General features: G+C 56.0%; 1 protein-coding gene across 2 annotated transcripts; it reads left to right on the top strand.

Annotated features, from left to right (window-relative positions):
- The first annotated feature begins 14 nt into the window (after positions 1 to 14).
- On the top strand, positions 15 to 13303 carry MMAB (metabolism of cobalamin associated B). 2 transcript variants are annotated; one of them, XM_043557858.1, is made up of 9 exons: positions 15 to 221; positions 1368 to 1429; positions 4716 to 4809; positions 6655 to 6712; positions 8901 to 9010; positions 9203 to 9300; positions 9666 to 9730; positions 11501 to 11560; positions 12957 to 13020. In XM_043557858.1, exons 1-8 carry the CDS (start codon positions 106 to 108, stop codon positions 11525 to 11527), a joined length of 630 nt encoding a protein of 209 aa, XP_043413793.1. In that variant the 5' UTR covers positions 15 to 105; the 3' UTR covers positions 11528 to 11560; positions 12957 to 13020. The 2 variants fall into 2 exon arrangements, with proteins under 2 accessions (XP_043413793.1, XP_043413792.1); XM_043557857.1 differs by having other exon boundaries at positions 23 to 221; positions 8901 to 8973; positions 12957 to 13303.
- Positions 13304 to 13679: the final 376 nt, after the last annotated feature.

The following is a 13679-nucleotide window of genomic DNA, read 5'->3' as shown; positions in this document are numbered from 1 at the left end:
AATGGAAAATGGGGGCTGAACGGTGAGGCGGACGGAGGTAGGTGGAGTCGCCCGCGACCTGGACGGCAGCCTGGCGGGGTCAGCCCCTGACGAGCTGCCTGGCGCATGGCTGTGTGGGGACTGGGATCCCGCCTTGGCCTGCGCGGGGGCCTCGGCGCCGGCAGGCTGCTGTGTCCCCGTTTCCAGAGCCGCGGCCCCCAGGGCGTGGAAGACGGGGACGGGTGAGTGCCTGGCTGGGGAGGGTAACTCGGACACCTGCCGTGAATTGTGGTGTCGTCGCCATGGTGACGTCACACCGCAGTGAGGTCGCCGCAGCAACTGCCAGGTGACACGTCTTAGTCCTGACGTCACCTTGGCCACGTGAGCACCGTGGCAGCCAGAGACCCAAGATTTCTTTGCACAAGTCCGAACGAAGCCCGGCTGTCGTGCGTCAGGGCAGGGCACGTCCCTGGCCCGCCACGAGGGCCATCTTGCCCCGCCTCACCGTCGGGTGGGCCTCAATTCAGATTTTGACCTATTTCCTAAGACACAGAGATACACCAACACGATCTGAAGGTGGCCGTCCTCACCGACCTTGAAACTTGCTCCCCTTCCCAGACCTCCGAACCCGCGTGGTCCCATGAATTTATCATGGATCGATATACTCTCCTAGATCCAGTAATTGAACGTTTGGATCACCTCGTGATGCCACATGTTCGTGTCAAAGCCTGCATTAAAGGTGTTATGTTGCTATTTGAAAATGCCAGAATTAGAACTCTGTTTTGCCAGGTCTTCATTCCTGAGTACACGTGAAGCTTCATAGAAGGGAAATGGCCCAGATTACTTTCTCCAAGCAGCCCTGACTGGGTAGAGTAGAGGATAAGAGTTTGGGTGGGTCAAAGTAACGGTTTCTGTCGGGTAAAAGGTAACTGGGGTCTGGAGTAAGGTAGTCTTGGGCATGAATCCCAGCCCTGTGTCTTCCTTCCTGAGGGACCTGGAGTCTCATCTTGTGAGCTCCAATTTCCTCAACAGTAAAAGGAAAGTCACCGGTAGTGCCTATGGGGTAATTCCAGGAGATAATGCCAGTAATCCACTTAGCACAGTGCAGAGACTATGGAACGTGATCAATAAACTCTTTCAGTGAATATTTATTGAGCATGTGCATTGAGCAGTGCACTACATGAGCTACTCTGCAGATAATGGATGTGGGCAGGACACAGAGCTTGCCCACAACGGACTGAATTGGGAAGAAGGGAGGAAAATGATGCCAACACGAGATCCAAACAGAGGAGGGGAAAGTCCTGCCTCTGAGGTCACTGGGCAAGATGTGACCCACTGAAGGAGGTGTCATGCCCACTCTCCACTTCTTGATGTCTGTGTCTCATTAGGCCACAGCCTTCCTTGAAGACACCCAAGATCCCCAAGATATACACCAAAACAGGAGACAAAGGTAGGCGGCAGATGAAACATGCAAAAAACTCCATTTGAAAGTTCTTCCAAATTGTTTGCATACGTTAAAAATTATGTAACAGGGGCACCTGGGTGGCTCGGTTGGTTCGGCATCCGACTTCGGCTACGGTGATCTCACAGTTCATGAGTTCGAGCCCCATGTCAGCTCTGTGCTGACAACTCAGAGCCTGGAGCCTGCTTCAGATTCTGTATCTTCCCCCACCCCCTCAAAAATAAACATTAAAAATAATGTAACAGGTCTCAATAAATATCATCAAATGTGATATGAAATGAAAGATGCCTAAGATATATGAAGTGATAAAAGCAAATTGCAGAGCAATCCAAATAATTGAAATCTACTTGGATAAAAGTGTGTGTTATGCGTATATACGTATATGTGTTCAGATATGCATAGAATATGCTGAAAGGTTACATCTTGAAGTACTACCTGGGAGAGAGATTGAGTTTAGGAGAGGGGAATGAACAGAAGGGCTTTCATTGTTTATGGCGCATACTTTTATTCTATTCTAGGACTTTTTGTAATGAGCATATATTACTTTATGTAAACAATACCTGAAAATAATGTTGTACAGAAAAAAGTGAGATGTAGACTATATCAATGTGACATATTTTCTAAAGTTTACAACTGCAGGGGCGCCTGGCCGGCTCAGAAGTGCATGCGACTCTTGATCTTGGGGTCCTGAGTTCGAGCCCTTTGTCGGGTGTAGAGATTTCTTAAGTATTTTATTTATTTATTTTTTTAATGTTTATTTTTGAGAGAGACAGAGCATGAGTGGGGAGGGGCAGACACACACACACACACACACACACACACACACACACACACACACAGAATCTGAAGCAGGCTCCAGGCTCTGAGCGGTAGGCACAGAGCCCCACACGGGGCTCGAACTCACAAGCCGTGAGATCATGCCCTGAGCTGAAGTTGGACACTTAACCGACTGAGCCACCCAGGTGCCCCTACTTAAATATTTTAATTAAAAAAATTGCAGGTTGGGGCGCCTGGGTGGCTCAGTCGGTTAAGCATCCCACTCTTGGTTTCGACTCAGGTCATGATCTCATGGCTTTGTGGGATCAAGCCCTGCATTGGGCTGTGTGCTGGCAGTGGGAGCCTGCTTGGGATTCTCTCTCCCCCTCTCTCTGCCCCTCCCCCAGCCCCTCCCCCACTCGCACTGTCTCTGTTTCTCTCAAAGTAAACAAATAAACTTAAAAAAACTGTGCAGGTGGGGCGCCTGGGTGGCTCAGTCGGTTGAGCGTCCAACTTCGGCTCAGGTCATGATCTCACAGATTGTGAGTTTGAGCCCTGCGTCGGGCTCTGTGCCGACAGCTCAGAGCCTGGAGCCTGCTTCGGATTCTGGGTCTCTCTCTCTCTCTATCCCTCCTCTGTTCATGCTAGGTCTCTCTCTGTCTCAAAAATAAATAAACAGCAAAAAAAATTTTTTTTAAAAACTGTGAAGGTCACTAGTTTGCATATATTTTGGGGAGTATGTACTTAGGTCGTAAAAGTATAAAAGATATGCATATGATATACTTAATGCCACTGAACCATACTCTTAGAAATGATTCGAATGCTAAGTTTTATGTTATATGTCTACTACCACAGTAAATAAAGGGAAAGAGAACGTGCACAGGCATGCCCTCCGGCCGAGACCCCCAGGGACAGTCTAGTCAAATTGGGTCACTTAGCTCATTACATGGCACACTGTGGGCTCAGTGAGAAGATACTGGAAAGGACCCATTATAGGACTGGGCTTATGCCAGGTGATCTGGAACAAATTCCAGGAAGTGGGGTGTTGCTCTGGATTGGATGCTGTCAGGAAGCAGGGCTAATTCTCTAGTTGGGTATCTCAATCATTTTTTTTTTTAATTTTTTTAACGTTTATTTATTTTTGAGACAGAGAGAGACAGAGCATGAACGGGGGAGGGTCAGAGAGAAGGAGACACAGAATCTGTAACAGGCTCCAGGCTCTGAGCTGTCAGCACAGAGCCCGACGCAGGGCTCGAACTCATGGACTGCGAGATCATGACCTGAGCCGAAGTCGGCCGCTTAACCGACTGAGCCACCCAGGCGCCCCTCAATCATTTTTTATCTAGAAGGTGGGTGTGACAAAGAGAGGCCAAAGCTGTCATTGATAAAGAAGCAGCAGTCCCTCGCATTAGCCAGAGAATGGGGATGTTTGGTCATTTTTACAGGTTGGACAGTGTTCTGTGCTCAGACATGATTATGGGGGGTCTTGTTTGGGGATTGCTGTGTCACAGTCAGAGTGGGCCACCAGACAGTGTTCCACAGAGGTGTTTGAGTCCCATCGGAACACCACAGCCTGCCTGTGAGCGCCAGGCTGGCTCCTGGCTGTCGGGAGCAGATTTGTTCTATCTCCGTGGCTAAGGGAACATGGTGGGAAATCGTGACCTAGGCAGAGATCCACAGAGGACTTCGATTTTATGTGAAATATAATTATAATATGTACCTATATGTCTTCTTTCTTTTTTTTTTTTTAATTTTTTTTCAACGTTTATTTATTTTTGGGACAGAGAGAGACAGAGCATGAACGGGGGAGGGGCAGAGAGAGAGGGAGACACAGAATCGGAAACAGGCTCCAGGCTCTGAGCTGTCAGCACAGAGCCCGACGCGGGGCTCGAACTCACGGACCGCGAGATCGTGACCTGGCTGAAGTCGGACGCTTAACTGACTGCGCCACCCAGGCGCCCCTGTCTTATTTCTTTTTTTAAACAATGTTTATTTATTGACAGAGAGAGAGAGAGAGCCCTCCCACGCAAGTGGGTAGGGGCAGAGAGAGAGGGAGAGAAAGAATCCCAAGGAGGCGGCACACAGACAGCATGGAGCCCAACATGGGGCTCCGTCTCACAAACCATGACATCATGCCCTGAACTGAAATCAAGAGTCGGATGCTTAACCGACCGAGCCACCCAGGTGCCCCTTTATATGTCTTATTTCTTTAGCAGAATGATTAGTACATGATTTTTAGGAATAAAATAAAAGCGTGTCAGGAAAGAAGTTACCCTTAGGAGTAACAATGAAAAGGGGTACCTGGGGGCTTCAGGGGTGCTGATCATTCTCTATTTGTTGATCTGGGTCCTGATCACAGAGGTATATTCAGGTAGGAGCAATTGATCAACTTATATACTTAGGATTTGAGCACTTTTCTGTGTATATGTTATCCTTCAGGTGGAAAGTTTTTTTAAAAAAAGAGCATGTCAGGAAAAATAAAAAATCTTAATTTGGGTGGCTAAACATTTTTTCATAGGGTTTTCTAGCACCTTCACTGGAGAAAGGAGACCTAAAGATGACCAAGTGTTTGAAGCCGTGGGAACTACAGATGAATTAAGCTCAGCCATTGGGTAAGGCAGGCGGGGTTGGCCTTGAGGCGGGGTTTGAATCGGCACCAGTAACGTAGTTCACGGGAAGCTCTCGAGAGCGCTGGCTGGCCCCGGGGGGCGGCCAACCCTTGGTGAACCTGCCTCGGCCTGGCACGAGGCCTCCACGAGGCTGCCGGGGGCTGCAGGCGCCTTTCCCTTCCGGCCCTGCCTGCTCCTGGCTGGCATCTGTCCCACGCCATGTGGAGCTGCCATGCCCCTCCTTCCCTGGTTCCCCCACTCTTCAGGCGAGTACGGGTGTGCGGCTCCCACCTCCCAGTGGTGGGCCCGACTAGGTGAGGTGTTCAGGATGGATAATGGCAGGTGCAGGTGGTCTGCCAGCGGAGCAGAGAACGCAGACCCCTTGGTGTCTGTGGGAAGGCGGGGGGTGGGGGGAGGAGGTGGAAGAGGCAGACACGAGGTGAAATGGGCAGGGGGGAAGGACGGGGAGTTCTGGCATCAGCTGTTTAGGATTAGCAAATCAGCAAGCCATCATCCTTCAGTCCGGGGCGGGGGGCAGGAGACTGGGGACGCCTCGATTGTGGATTGTCGGAGAGCAAGCCTCTCCATGTGCCAGGCAGAGAGCCTCGGCCCACGTGCCTCGTGGAGCCCACAGTCTTGGGGGTGCTGGGGGAGCAGACAGTAGAGGGGCACCCTCCAGGTGGCGGGAGCCTGAAGGAACAGCACCGAGGAGGGTCTACAACTGGCTGCATCGTGGGGATGTCTTCCCTGAGGATATTCCCGGGCACCTGCCTGGTGCCAGGCCGGAGGATGTCGCTTTGCGGAGGGCAGACTGTGTCCGGCCCACAGAGTTGTTCCTTGCAGTCCAAAGCGGGAGACCCACGCTAGATGACAAATTAACATGTTTGTCTGTTTAGTTTGACTATAAGGCAGGCTAAGATGATACACTGGTTGTGCCCAGAAGGCAACCTCTGTTGCGTGGTGACGCTTCACCCCAGTCCCCTCCTCTGTCTTCCGGGTGGGTCCAGCCAATGGAAGGCACCAGCAGGAGATGGGACATTGGTAGAGAGAGGAGTGGGAACACTTTTGCCCCCATGCCCCAGTGACTCTCGCCCAGTCAGCTGCATGGCTCCTGGCGGTGGCCCCACCAAGAATCCAGCTCTCCCGGGTCTGGAGCACCTTTGACCCTCCCTCGCCCCTTCAGGCCCCTGCTTGTGCTAATTTTTGCCACCCACTGTCATTCCATAACTATTCTCACACCCTGTTAATAGTCCCCTGGCCAGCCTTTCCTCCAGGAACCCTGTGAATGTACTGCCGACTCTTCCCTGCCAGGCCCCTGACTGGTAAAGAGAGTGGCAGAGTTTGGAGGGAGGCTGGAGCTGGGGTCCTGACCTGCGTCTGGGGCGCTTGGCTTTCCCCGTCCCACCTGCCTTACCAGGAACTCCTACTCAGCCTTCAAAGTCCCACTTCCAGCACTGCTTCCTCCAGGAAGCCCTCCCTGAACTCCAGCCAAGGCCAAGGTTTCCAGGACCCTGGCCCTTTCCTCCAGAGAGCTGACCTCAGTTTGCAACTTCACGTTCAGTCGTGTGATACCCGATTCACGCCTCGGCCTCCTGCCGAACAGAGCCTGTGTCCCTTGTACTCATGCTGAATTGCCTGGACCTGGCCAGAGTAGGCACTGAGAAAGGAAGTGTTGACTGGATGAGTAATGAGTATAAGAAAAGGCATTTTGAGCAACAAACACCCCTAACCAAATGAAAGGTTATGATGTTCTCACTGTCAGCAAGAAAAATAACCCTGTGGTGTCAGAGCTGAATTAGGGCCCACAGACATGATGTGAGACGCAGATTCTTTTCTTTTTCCTCACAGGTTTGCTTTGGAATTAGTCGCAGAAAAAGGCCACCCGTTTGCTGAAGAGCTGCAGAAAGTGAGTAGCAGTGTCTCATCCCAAGTTGGGATTTGTATCCCTGTGGCCTGATGGCCATAACTGGATTTGCCATCTGACCGTCACTTCCTCTCTGGGTCACCTGGGGCTACTCACTGTTTCTCTGGGATCCTCTTGTTTCTTCACCTGCAAAACGGGGACACAGAGATCATCCTCCCTCCCAGGCGAGTGGTGAAGAACAGCACCAAGGGGGGGGAAACGTAAAGTGCAGTGGACTTGACCCAGCGTGCTTCTGCCCTTCAGGGGACGCACGGCAATGTCTGGTATTACTCTTGGTGGTTACAGGTGGGCGCCGGGGGGGGGGGGAGGGGCGGCTCCTGACATCTAGTTGGTAGAGGCCAGGGACGCACATGCTAAATGTCCTCCTACAATGCCCAGGGCCTCCCCTGCCACAGAGAATGCCCCTTGCCTGAATGTCAGCAGCCCCGAGGCTGAGAAACCTGGGAAGACCAGCTTCAGGAAGCCCTAGGCCAGGGGACCTTATGGCCTTTAGTATTAGTGTTCTCCTTAGGAAGCATGGAGACTGTGACCCACAGACAGGACTTTAACAGTGGAGACAGGGACATCCCCTCGGATGCATAGGACGTGTCCAAGGTTTCAGTCTACACATTGACCTGAGACTGTAGAAGCTGCTTCCTGGGCACTCAGCCTGCTTCAGTCCTCCAGGCCAGGCTGGGGCCCGCTTAGCCTCCTGGGAGCAGGCGGAGGGCAGTGAGGGGGCCACAGAAGGATGGGAGGGCCTTAAGTGCCAGAACTTTCTGTGAATGAGGCCCTCCTGTGCACCGCCAGCGTGGTTTTCAGCCTCCCGGTGAAGAAGCTCTCACCTCAGCAGGCGTCATTTCCGCATGCTGTGCTCATCTCTGCAGGGTTTCCAGAGGGAAAAGGCTGAGGCAGGGGTGGGGGGGCGGGGGCAGTGACGTGATGAGTCCACCTATGCTTTAGGCCCCTGTCCTTTGGGTCCCAGCTCCAACGTCACGTCCCCCAGGGCCTTGTGTGGCCGCCCGGCCTCCAGCCCGGTTAGGCGCCTCCTCCAGCTTTCCCCAACCCCCGTTGTGGAGGCCCCGCCTCTAACGGCAGGTGCCACAAAGAGTGTCACACGGTCTGATCCGTCTGTCTCCCCACTGGCCTGGGCACCCCGAGGGTGCAGACTGTGACCTTCTCACCTGGGAGCCCCGCCAGGTCCCCGCTCGCTGGGCCCGTGCACCGCTCTCCTCAGAAGCCTGTGACCTGCAGGTTAACGGGCACGTTATTGGGGCAAAACAAACTCCTAAAGGAAAGGGCCGCCTGCCCAAGGCGCCGGGGCGGGGAATCAGCGGAGTTGGGATCTGATTCCCAAGCTGGCTCCCGCCCCCTCCAGTGCTGGGGTGAGTGCTGCAGCTGGCCGTCCAGGGGGGCACTACCGTTACCCCGCCTCCCGCTCGAAGCCCGCGAGATGCCAGGCGGCCAAGGTCCCCACCCAGGTTCTGCCGGTCGGCGGCCCAAGGAGGGTCCCAGCTCACTGCTGGGTGGGCGGCCTCTGCTGCCTCCCGCTGCGCCCTGCTCCCGGCACGCTGTCACAGTCGCCATCTCAGCAGAGGTCACAGACCACCACCCACCTCACGGCGCCCCACCCAGCTTGAGCAGACTCTAGCCGGCCACAAAGGAGGCGGCATTCGTGGGGCTCACTGGCACGGGCGCCCGTGGGTCGTTTGTCACGCAGGGGTCGACCATGTTCTCATAGATACTTGTCCTTTATGGCTTAGTTTTAAAGCACTGTCACGTTTGGTGTCTCGGCCCAGCTGTCACAGGTCAGACAACCACAGCCGTCAGTGGAGAGGAAAGGGAAAGACTTCCCGGGGCCCAGGCCTGACGGAGACGAGAGTGGGGTGAGAAGCTACCTCTTGACTGTCACTGGGCACCTGACACTCATCGTCTGTGTGACTCGCACCCCCAAGGGACCCAGGGCCCCCGCTCAACAGAGCTGGTGTCCAAGGCAGACATGCCGAAGGTTCAGACGGAGTTTGCTGATTCGCCTTTAGATGCCAGCTGATTAAAGATCCGGCCAGTCCCCAGCAGGGCAGCCCCTGCTCGCCTCCTGGTGTCACAGGGCACCCCTGCACGTGGAACCACGTGAGCCCCGTCCGGCCCGCCAGGAATGGGTCTTCACTGTTGCCCCCCGTTGCTTCCCCAGATCCAGTGCTCGCTGCAGGACGTCGGCTCTGCCCTGGCGACCCCACGCTCCTCGGCCAGGGAGGCTCACTTAAGTAATCTTCTCTCCCAACCTGCCGCGCGTGCTCAGAGGTGGGACCCTGTCTGGGGCGTCCCCTGGCACCCCCGTCAGCCTGGCCCGTAGACCCCGAGAAGGAAGGCCCTCCCGAGCCGGCGGAAGTGGTTTGCAGAGCCCCCCGGGGTGGAAGGGACGTGGGGGCGGTTTCCTTGGTCTGGGCGGCGACGGGCCCCATGGCCGTGTCCTCCTGCTTCTCGGCTCCTCAGGATGTGCTGCATTCGAGGCGGGGCCCATCCTGGAGCTGGAGCAGTGGATCGACAGATACTCCAGCCAGCTCCCCCCTCTCACGGCGTTTATCCTGCCGGTAGGTGCCAGGCGGTGTCAACCTGGGGGTGGCCGCAGGCCAAGTGTGTTCACAGAAACACACAGGTGCGGAGTAAGCCGCCTCTTTAATTTTTGCCTGACAGAAGCTGGCCGCCGGCCTCCCAAGTCCCCTCCGGACCCTCCCCGGTCCCTCTCCAGCCCTGCCCACTTTGGAGGGGGCTTCCCAGTGGACGCGCCCCTCTGCAGGGCCCCGGAAGCAGAACACTGCTGGCTGGGGGCGGGGGCAGGGTCCTATGTATCTGTCGGTCCATCTGTCCAGGGGGCTCCCTGTCTGCAGTGGGCACCCCCCCCCCTTCCCCCCCCTCCCCACCCCCGCTCCAGCCAGCGCCCGCTCTCTCCTTTCAGTCGGGAGGCAAGAGCAGCTCCGCGCTGCACTTCTGTCGGGCCGTGTGCCGCCGAGCAGAAAGACGGTAAGGGGGCCAAGGGAGAGGGCGGGGCCTGGCCAGAGCAGCAGGCAAGCCTAGGAGGGTCGGCTCCGTGCCATCCAGCCACCCATCGGCAGACCTTCACCTGCCACCTTCACCGTTCCAGGTGGACGCCAGCCAGCCCGGGTCTCTGTCCTCAGAGCCCTGCATAGCCGAGGGGAGACAGTGACCCGCGAGCGGACAAATGACAGATGATGTAACCACATCACGCTCAGAGCTTACGGAGAAACAAGAGGTTATAGGTGAACGGGGTAGGAGGAGTCCCTGATGGGGTTAGCTGGTTATTTATAATTCTGACACTCACATGCTATGAAAGTCAAAAGGATATTCGGGGAGAGGCCTCCCTGCTCTGTGCCCCGGCTCCTCATCCCTGGGAGTTAACGTAAGTGGGGTAGTTGGAGCCGGGCAGAAATGAGTGGAGAGCCCCGCACCGTGGTCAGGGCTGTGAGGGACGTGGAGTGGACACAGGGAGGGTGTCTCCCAGTCACACTGCGTGAGCCAGGGGTTGAAGGATTGGGGGGCGGGGAGGAACAGCGTCCAGTGGGAGGGGACAGCAAGGGCAGAGGTGGCAGCCCGCACTGAACGGACACAAAGGAGACCCGAGCGTCTGGGTCCAGAGGGAGAGGGTGTGGGGCACAACGAGGCCAGAGACCGGGCAGGGCCTCGGAGGCACAGAGAGGTCTACCCCTATCCCGAGAGCAATAGGAAACCGTTGGTGGGCTTTAGGCCACATGGTGACATGAAGGGACCCTGCTGGCTGCTGGGTACAGAAGGGCCCAGAGGGACCCACAGGGCTGGTGCGGGGCTGGGGGGGGGGCAGGTGGAAGCTCTCAACAGACCAGCCACCCACTGCCCAAACACCTCCGAGTCAGGAAGAGGAAGGACCCCTAAAAGCTACTGACAGCCTTTCAGAGAAACTTCAGAAGAGTTTCCTGCAAAACCTCCATTTACACCACTCGTAACGCCAGCTCACCCAGCTTCCCAGACAAATGGAAGTGAAGCCCTACTTTGATAGAATGGGCAGGGCCGTGCTGGGCATTTGCTCATCGTCACCTCATTGATGCCTCAGGATAACCTTGGCAGAGGGGTGGTGGCAGCCCCCCGTGTACAGGAGTCGGGAAACGAGCTCAGAGAGGCGACCTCGTGGCCAGGGTGATCACCTGAGCGGTCCACGGCAGAGTCCAGATTCGACCCCGGGTCGGTCTGCTTCCAAACCCGAGCTCTGTCCACACCACATCACAAAGGTCCCATCCCTCATGAGAGGCTCGTGGGCCCAAGTGGTTCCCAAAGGGGCCCCGCATAACAGAGCTTCAGTTTCAAAAGAAAAAATTCATCGTTTGTAGAAAACCATCCGTGTCGGCAATGCCCACGGTACCAAAACAATCGGAGAGACGCAAAGGCCCGGCAGGGGGCCTCGTCCAGCAGAGGATGCACCAGGCAGGGTGGTGGGGACGTGCATGTGGGATGATGAAACCCCTTGGGCAGGGGACACAAAGCCAGAGCCTTGGTTTCGGGGAGAGCATCTCTCAGCAAGGGTTATGTGGCGGAGGTGACCTGTGTCAAGGGCCCGGCAAGGGCCCGCCCTGTCACCAGTGCTCAGCAGACAGCAGTCCAGAGGGATGTCTGCGCCCAGGCCGGCAAGGGCACCAGGTCAAGCCGCTGTAGGCTCTGAGGTGCCGGTGTGGGACGCAGCCCTGGGTCCCCCAGAGTGTCGATCCCGTAATGTATGCGACGTGGCGTTTTCTCCTCTTCCAGGGTGGTGCCTCTTGTCCAGATGGGTGAGACGGATGCTAACGTGGCCAAGTTTTTAAACAGGTACTCTGATGGAATTTGGAGAGTCCCACTCAGTAAAACTAGGCACGTTGTGGGAAGCAACGATAAGAGAAGGGGGCCCACATGTTCATATCCACTGAGGGTCGGCGACATGCCAGGCGCTGCGTCGGGCACAGGGATGCAGCTGAGAATGAGGCAGGTACCGTCCCTGTCCCTGGTGAGGCGAAGGTGTCATCGGGAGAGGCTGTTGTGAAAACCAGGAGCACGCAACATAAGAACAAAGGGACAGTGCAGTAGGAAGGGGCCCGCTTTTGGGTTGAGTGACCAGGGAGCTCAGGCAGGGGTCAGACCCACTGTCAGCCCCTCCCCACAAGACTCCAGGGCTGTATGAACTGAGAAGAGACAGCCGGGCAAAGCCAGCTCGGGGCCGTCAGGGCCCAGGGCCCCGACACAGGAACCAGTGAGCCAGGCTGGCCCCAGGAGGTCTCGTCTGGGTTCCGTTCCAGCCTTGCTCATGCAGTTCCAGTGTGGGCAAGGTCAGGGCCCAGGGGCAGACTGAGAACCAGGGGGCCCCTGGGAGCTGTCCTGGATTTCCAGAAAGCGACCTCACAGCCGGGGTCTCGCCCCTCACTGAGGTCACTCCTCCCCCTGGGGTGTGACCTGATCAGCTCCTTTCTTCCTGGGAGGTGGCTGGGCCTGAAGGGAGAGAGGAAGGTTCCATTCATCGGCACAGCAGTGACCTTTGGGGAGCCTTGTCCTCCCGTAGTGTTGTGTGGGCCGAGCCAGTTCATTTCCTCAGCAAGGAGGATAGCACTAGGCAGACTGGAAACAAGCATATCACTACCTTCCAGGAATGGGAGACACCCAGAGCAGAATCTCTTCCACTGCCCCCAAACCCTGCCCCCAGAGAGACGGCCAGGCATCAGAAGGAGGGGGGCTTGATCTCAGTGGGGGCGTGGTCAGGGAAGGTTCCAGCAGGACCTGGCATGGAGCTGGCCACAGAGGGTAAGATTGGGGCCTGGAGAGGTGGAAGAGGGTGGTGGGCAGCGCTCGGCATGAAAACAAGGAAAAGCGGGGGACGGTTGAAAGGTGGGCGGCTTCGTGAACTCACTGCAGGCTCCTTAAGGGCAGGCTGGGTGTCTCAGTCCTGGTCACGGAAGGTACACAAACCAGTCTAGGGAGTGGCCCAAAGCCACCAGCCCTCTGAGGTCCGGTGGGGTTAGCGGCCTCATCTGGCAGGAACTGCCCCAGCCCCGGCGCCAGAGTCACAGAAGCTGGCCTGGAGTGTCATCCATCAAAGCCCAAGTTGGCCGAGCACCCGCTGTCCCGCCCGATGCTCCTGGGGTGTGTGATTTATATTTCCTCCTTGAAGGCTAATATGGGAAGGACCCAGTTAGCATTGATCTCTCATTTCAGATCATTCTCTCTGTCCCTCCAGACTCAGCGACTATCTCTTCACATTAGCCAGATACGCAGCCATGAAAGAGGGGAATCAGGAAAAAATATACAAGAAAAATGACCCGTCGGACCGAGCCTGAGGCACCTGGAAATAATGCAAAGGGGGAGATCTGTAGAGCCCTCCGAGGTGAAGAGTTTGTCCTTCCTGTCCTGATTCTTGAAGATCTCACCCAGGGGGGCTGGAGGAGACCCCTGTCCTCCCCGCTAGGCTCTCCTGGGTCTTAGAGGAGGTGGTAATGAATGAATTCAGTATGGGGGAAAATAAGGCAAAGTGATCCCAGCAGTGAAAAGCCACATAGAAAAAAATTAAAAGTGGGAAAAGCTTAAGCCGTGTGTGTGGGTGTGTGTGTGTGTGTGTGTGCGCGCGCGCGCGCGCACATGTGGTGAGAGAGCCCTTCCCCTGCCGGCTCAGGTGGCATAAAGATTTGGAACGATACCAGAGACCCTGGGAAATGTAATTGGGATTTAGCTGGGCCAGAGGAGCTGTAAATGTCACGTTTATAAAGGGGAAGGCAGGCGGGATTTGGAAGTTCGGTCACCTCCGAGCCACCATCCCCACCTACGTGTGGGGGCAGGGCAGCTGCACACTGACAGGTGAGGCCTCACGACTTGCTTCGGACTCAGGGATGAGGGACCAGGGTCCAGGGACGAGGGACCAAGGAACGGCACGACTTGGAGAAGGACTTCTTTCTCTGCCGGTTTA

This window comes from Prionailurus bengalensis, chromosome D3, assembly GCF_016509475.1.
Source record: "Prionailurus bengalensis isolate Pbe53 chromosome D3, Fcat_Pben_1.1_paternal_pri, whole genome shotgun sequence".
In the NCBI taxonomy this organism is placed as follows: Eukaryota; Metazoa; Chordata; class Mammalia; order Carnivora; family Felidae; genus Prionailurus; species Prionailurus bengalensis.
The sequence above is the reverse complement of the archived record's forward strand: the minus strand, read 5'-3'. Positions and strand labels throughout refer to the sequence as shown.